Genomic DNA, 6,858 nt, shown 5'->3' on the forward strand with positions numbered 1-6,858 from the left:
CAGCTATTGCCATGCACTGTGTGTATTTAGTATTCCAACCAAAATTGCTTTGTCATTTGGATTGTGTACATACACACAAACATCTGTGAAATCTGATTTACAAAGTGACATCACTTACAAGCCTTAGCTCACACTTCTCTGGCCCTTAACTCTCCAGTGCTGCCCCTGGTTTTGCAGCACAACATCCACTAAATAAAAGGGGTTTATTTCCATGGCTGGATCTAGCAAAAACTGTGAAATATCTGCGTTGACTCAATGACTTTCCCTTTATGCTCTAGGATCTTCTCAGATGCAGAGTTTTGACATCAGGAATTTTTGAAACCAAGTTTCAGGTGGATAAAGTAAATTTTCAGTGAGTATCCTTATTTTTTTCTTTTTATTTTGCTCTGTTTTCCATTTTTTCAGTACAGCTCAGACAAATACATGGGTAAATTGCAGGAGAACCTACCATATAGTCATTGGGACCACTGTATTTCTCAAGTTGATGTTTAATAGAAAGCAAGTATTTAATGATTTTTTTTTTAAAATTTAGTAGCGTGGCTTGAAAATGAAGTGCAAATTAGTGTCCAGTTTCAAAGAACAAAATGTTTTAAATTTATTTTCGCTAATGCATTTTCTGAGTATTGAGTTCATGGCTAATTTATACAGTGATATGTTGGAGCAAAAACTTCTTACATATCATTCAAAACCAAACCAAACAACAAAACCAACCAAACAAAATACACAACTCAACCCAAAATGTATTCTGACTCAATTTATGCTTTTCCCTCAGTATGTTTGATGTTGGAGGGCAACGAGATGAACGCCGGAAATGGATCCAGTGCTTTAATGGTAGGACTAGAATTTATGTTTGCTGTATAAAACACTTCTCTGCAGAATTGTAATGTCCAATCTTCATTTCCTCACTGTCTCAAAGTCATTGTCTCTTCCATGTAACTCCTTAGGGAATGATCTTAACAGTCACACAGGATGGAATTTTTCTTGACTTGTAAACTTCTGTAACTGCATAAAACATCTTCAGGGAGAACATAGGTGGAGAGGAATTCAAGTTTGATAACTTCAGCTTGTCCATTTTCCTTGCCTTCCCTTTCTTCATTTAATTAGGGTTTTTTTGATGGTGGTTTTGTGCATTATTTGCAGCTATGTGAGTATAAATTCCAAGCAATGTTCTGTCTTCCAAGTGGAGGTTTACATGTGTATGTGCCTATGCAAAGTGCACAACAACAGGATGATTAATATATGCATAAAATCACAATACCATAATTTTGCAGCCACAGTGCTATGTCATGGGGCTTCTTCCCATCAGCACTGACCCAGCAATGCAGAATGAGATTGTAGGGAGCATCTGTCTTCTTAGATGTGGTGTCACATTTGGTGAGATCTGGAGTCTCTCAGCACCAGTGTCCCCATCGGTTTTCTTCAGGTGATGAGATTCTGAGCTCCCACAGGATTGAAATTAGGTAGTTTTGTGTCTATCCTGACATGTATCTTCACTGTTTTTCTCTGTGTCTCTGTTTAGATGTCAAACCTTTCTCCACACAAAGCTGGAGTTGGTGAAAATATTTTTGTTCTGTGTTGTTTGGACAAAATATTGATGAAGTTGCACAGAAGTCCTCCTTTTTGTAGAAAAGTTACAATGGGACCCTACAGAATAGACAAAGCAGAATGCAACTTGGAATTCAGGGTATATTGCTGTGGTGACTGTCACAGAGCATCACCTGAACACTGTGTATATGTGTGGGACTACTGTGCAATATTTCCTCCTGTGCTATTAATAATGGATTTGTTTGGGTTTTACCTCTCCTCTTTCCTCTTCCTGTTGCCTTATGGGCTGACTCATCTCTTCTGCTGCTGATTTCTGAGGTGGATGAGCCTGGAAGTCAGTGTAAGGGTCTGGAGCAGCACAGCCACACAGAAACCTGGATCCTGTGCTCCTGGGAGCAGCTCCTAGGAAAGAGATGAGGCCTCTGGGCAGTATAGCACACTACAGGGCACCAGAGCAGTTAGCCATGATTTAATTCACTGCAATCTGCTGTTGGCATTATTCCTCTTCACACAGATCACAAGTGTCATTTTTTCTAAGGTCTTCCCCCAAGGGCCTTTCCTGATAGCTCAGACTTCTTTCTAATTGTCTTTACACCTCTTAAATGTTCTTTAAATTCTCCTCTTGGCTTTTCTCTCTTGCTTCAGTTCCTCTTTACTACCTTTTCTGCCATTCTGTCAGCCTCTGTTCTTGCCTGTCTTTCATGGTTTCTCCACTTTCTCTTTTCATTTCTGGTACCTATAAAACTGCCAACAAACAGCATTGCAGCCTGTTCTCTGCATGGAGCTGAATGTCTGGCAGCTTCTTATTGAACTTGGGGATTCCTGGCTGATTTTCCTGCAGTTTGGTATTAACTGAAGGTGTTTCTTGCTTTAGATGTGACTGCTATCATATTCGTGGTGGCAAGCAGTAGCTACAACATGGTTATCCGAGAGGACAATCAGACCAATCGGCTTCAAGAAGCACTAAACCTCTTCAAGAGTATCTGGAACAACAGGTCTGTGCATTGAAGTTTTGGTGCTCATGTCACTTAAATTAACTTGTCCTACACTACAGTCATGACTTGTGTGTGGGCCTGGCTGGGACAGATTCATTTTTCTCCATAGCAGCTCATACAGTGCCAGGGTTTGGATTTTGTCTGAAACAATGCTGATAGCACACTAATGTTGCAGCTGTTGTGAAGTGTTTGCAGAGCATCGAGGCCTTCTCTGTTCCTCACTCTGCCCCCCAGGGAATAGATTGGGGATGTGCAGTAGGTTGAGAGGGAACACACACAAACTAAGCAGAGGGGTATTTTATATCACATATTGTCATGCTCAGCAATAAGAGGGAAAAGAGGAGGTTTGGGGAGGTTAATCTCCTTGCTGGACATTGGTCTGCCCACAAGAGGTGGTGAGTGATTGCCTTTGCATCACTTGTTTTGTTTTCTCCTCTTTTCCACTTATTCTTCACTTATTAGTCATTCTTCATATATTTTTTTGGGCTTGAGCCCCAAATTGTTTTGGTTTTATTCTTTTTCCCTCCTGCTCCATCCCCCAGAGGAGGAAGGGGAGTGAGGAGCTGTGTGGTGCTTGGCTGTTTGCTGGGGTTAACCATCACAGCAGTGTGGGCTCTGTTATCCCACAGCACAGTCCAGGCTGCATCTTTGGGCACAGCTGCTCACCTGTACATTGGTGTCTGACACAGTTAATTGGAGAGAGCTCTGGAGAGATACTAATTGGTAGTTGCCATATTGAGGCTGAGGTAATTAAGGCAGGGATAGAGCAGCACTGAGAAGTGGGTGTGCTCACCTGTGTGATGGTTTAGCAGCAGAAAGTGGCCACTGCCCACACTAGAAACACAACCCAAGCTCAGGGTGTGCACACCTGGAATTACACCCTCGGGATTCAGGTATAAAAGGAACCTTTCAGAATTATTCCACCCTGTCATATGACTCTTTTCTCCAGACCTGGCTGAAGTTTCTGTGTGTGATCTGGACTGTGCCTTCTCAGAGTTCTTGGTTTCCCTTCCCACAGGTGGCTACGGACCATTTCAGTAATCCTTTTCCTGAATAAACAAGATTTGCTAGCAGAGAAAGTTTTGGCAGGGAAATCTAAAATTGAAGACTACTTTGCAGAATTTGCTCGCTACACTACACCAGATGATGGTAAGATTTTGATTTGTAATTTTTCATTTCCTTTTCAATCACATTTGTGACATTTTTGATAACTTCAGCTAAGACTTGAAAAGTCTTAAGTAGATGTAATCTCCATTGTCTTTCAGCCAAAATGTCATGTCAGATTTTAGGGGTTTAATACTGAGGGAATTCTGACTTTTGCACATTTAATCTGTTAATAAGTTCATCCTGACAAAATCCTGTGACTTTGGTGTAGACCACAGTGACATTCTGTCACAAATATGTCCTCTGCACTCCCCTTAGTTATACCTGTGTCATTTCTCTTACCTGCCAAATGCCTGGGACTGTGCCCACTCTAATAGTCTTTTGTTCTCCTCAGAACTTGCTGGTTTAAATCATGTTATGGTTTATCTCATAGTCAGTTTTGCCAAGTATATTTCAGTCATATGTGAGCAGAAAACAGAACAAGTTAAGATTTTTAGGTACTATTACCAGGAAATACCTGTTTTAATAAGATGCTTATTTTATTGTTAATCAGCAACACCAGAGCCTGGTGAGGATCCCAGAGTTACAAGGGCCAAGTATTTTATTAGAGACGAGTTTCTTGTAAGTATTTCCTTTCTTTTCGTATTGCTTACGTGATTCTTCTCAAACATAAGCTCTTCTGCACCTTCTTCTGTTGCAAAATGCTGTCACTTCTTGGCTTGTTCATATTTAACATCCACATTGCCCAAAACACTGTTACCTCTAAGAGCTTTGCTGCTGTTTCTTAGCTGCTGTTTGGGTATTTGCTTGTTGACACAGGACATAATTAAATAGCACAAGAATTGGTGAGAGTTGAGAAACCTCTCACAGAACGATGAGTGAAGTCCTGCTGTTCTTGATGGGGCCACACTTTTATTCCATGTGTTATTTCTAAAGATAGAGACTGAGCAAAAGATGCATCATCAGTCAAATATTAATTCCTTTTCATATTGCCTCTCCCATTGCTGCTCAGCTGAAGCTATAATAGACATAGTTTGTTATGTTTAATAGGTGAGCCTGGCAATCAAAATGTGCACTCACTTTAAAATGGAGCAGAACAGAATGTTGAGGGAAGTTTTCTCTAAGTGTAAAGCAGGGATAAAAGCCTTGTACAGGGAGGCAAAATCCTGCTCCTCATGGCCACGTGGACTAGGAGTTGTGTTGCTGAAATCACCAGAGCTACACAGAAATAATGGCACTTTCTTGACTTCTCATTCAGTTCTGAACTTCCCCAGCATGCAGTGACCTTCTCCCCATGTAATCCTGATCATTTTACATTTCCTGTTGTAGGTGTGAGACTGAAACCTTGTGGGTGTTTTGCCTCTTAGTTCCTCCCTCTGCAGACACAACTCCCACACCTTCATCCAGCAGAGCTTTGAGAACGTGGGGGGAGTTTTCCCCTGCCAGTTTTATTTTAACCCAGTGTCTCTCTCTGCCTTTCAACAGAGAATCAGCACAGCAAGTGGAGATGGAAGGCACTACTGCTATCCTCACTTCACATGTGCCGTGGATACAGAGAACATCCGGAGGGTTTTCAATGACTGTCGGGACATTATTCAGCGCATGCACCTTCGCCAATACGAGTTGTTGTGATGGAGAGCACTTTTTTCTGTGTTTTGGACTCCTAATTCCTTATTAAAAAACAAAACAAAAAAAAAAGAGAGAAAAAAACCCCACCCTTGCCCACATAGGGTGGAAGAGAACTGTTTGAATCTCCCATTGATTTGCACCCCTCAACTTTTTCTCCTTGCTGGACAATAGCAGCACTTCTAAGCTTGCTTTTGTACCCCTCGGACAGTTTGAGATGGCCCCTAACACTTACAAGGCCATTTCCATGAGGATTCCCTAACACTGTTATTAACAAAAAAAAAAAAAGAGAGAAAAAACCCAACCAACCAACCAAAAAAAAAAGAAATAAAAACTAATTAATTAAAATGCCCTGAATGTTGAGCACCTGAGAGAATTGGGGATGAAAAACAAATTAAACCTTACAAATTGGGGGAGAGAAAACTTTAGGTAATTTAGCACTGCTGTGGGCATAATCCTCTAACCCGTGATCTCCACTTTGTATCCCTCACTGCATCCGAGTAACGAAGGTGCCAAGTCACAGACCAAGTTTGAAGACAGAGCCTTGAGTTTGGTTCTCTGACTGTAAATGTGGCTTTGGGCGGAAATACTGACAGTTCTCCAACAGACCTAGACAGTGCAAAAACCAACTGCTACCTTTCAGGAGGGTATTTTTAAAACCAGTCTTGGTGGTCTAGAGACAACCATGGACATTTCTGAATTGAACTGCTTGTGGCCTGTGATTGCAGAAAGAGTTAACCACACACTGTTTTCAGTTTGTCCACTGATGATCCCGTCTGCTCTCAAGTCATTATCTGGACTGTAGTCCTCACAGTCTTTCCCTTCTTTTTTCTTCTTCCCTCCCCTCATTTTTTATTTTACTGCTGGATTATTATTCTTGTACAGACTGTAAAATGTATTATTTTGTACAACTTTATTGAAAATAACTTGTAGAAGATCTTTGTGCCTTGATTATGGCTGTACCTGTACAATGAGCTAAGATGTAAGTATGTTTGATTGCGCTGTACAGCTTTGTCAACCCTATCTGCAGCATTAGCTCAAGGTAGGGAGAATTTATCTGTAGTTTAGTTTTTCTGGTTTATAAAAGAAGGAAAAATACTGTTTAGTAAAAAAAAAAAAAAAGGAAAAAAAAGAAAAAAAAAAAAAAGAAAAAAGTACAAATTCTGCAAACTTAACCACTTTAAAAGTGAGGTCTTCAACAAGTGACCAGATGTTGCAGCATCATGCTTTTTAATTTTTAGCTTTAAGTCATTAAAAAAAAAAAATCTCTATCCAAATGCAAAAAACATGGCTTGTTTCTACATAAACCAAATTTTGCTACAAATTATCAATGTTAGTCTTTGGTCATTCATAGTCTTTTTTTTTTTTTTTTTTTTTTTTGGTTATTACTTCTATTACAAAAGAGAAAAAAACCACAAAAACAAACAAACATAAAACAAGGAAACCAAACAAACCAAAAGCAGAACAATAAGAGACACGTAGGGCATCATGCAGGTCTGGTGACCATCTTGAGCCTGGGCCAAACACCCACCAACCTTGGCTTGTGCTGCGTGGGCAAACGACTCCCGGAATGACAAGGTGTGCACTG

At 40.4% G+C, this 6,858-nt stretch overlaps 1 protein-coding gene across 1 annotated transcript; it reads left to right on the forward strand.

Annotated features, from left to right (window-relative positions):
• Positions 1-286: 286 nt before the first annotated feature.
• LOC103811114 (guanine nucleotide-binding protein G(s) subunit alpha) lies at positions 287-6,392 on the forward strand. The gene is made up of 6 exons (XM_009084065.1): positions 287-356; positions 773-831; positions 2,420-2,540; positions 3,559-3,689; positions 4,198-4,265; positions 5,130-6,392. Exons 2-6 carry the CDS (start codon positions 774-776, stop codon positions 5,274-5,276), a joined length of 525 nt encoding a protein of 174 aa, XP_009082313.1. The 5' UTR covers positions 287-356; position 773; the 3' UTR covers positions 5,277-6,392.
• Positions 6,393-6,858: the final 466 nt, after the last annotated feature.

The sequence above is a fragment of the Acanthisitta chloris genome, unplaced genomic scaffold, assembly GCF_000695815.1.
Source record: "Acanthisitta chloris isolate BGI_N310 unplaced genomic scaffold, ASM69581v1 scaffold19401, whole genome shotgun sequence".
NCBI classification, from domain to species: domain Eukaryota; kingdom Metazoa; phylum Chordata; class Aves; order Passeriformes; family Acanthisittidae; genus Acanthisitta; species Acanthisitta chloris.

Coding starts and splice junctions, on each gene's coding strand:
- LOC103811114 (XM_009084065.1), top strand. CDS start 774: ATGTTTGATGTTGGAGGGCAACGAGATGAACGCCGGAAATGGATCCAG. Junction 832..2,419: donor ATGGATCCAGTGCTTTAATG/GTAGGACTAGAA, acceptor TTCTTGCTTTAG/ATGTGACTGCTATCATATTC. Junction 4,266..5,129: donor TTATTAGAGACGAGTTTCTT/GTAAGTATTTCC, acceptor GCCTTTCAACAG/AGAATCAGCACAGCAAGTGG.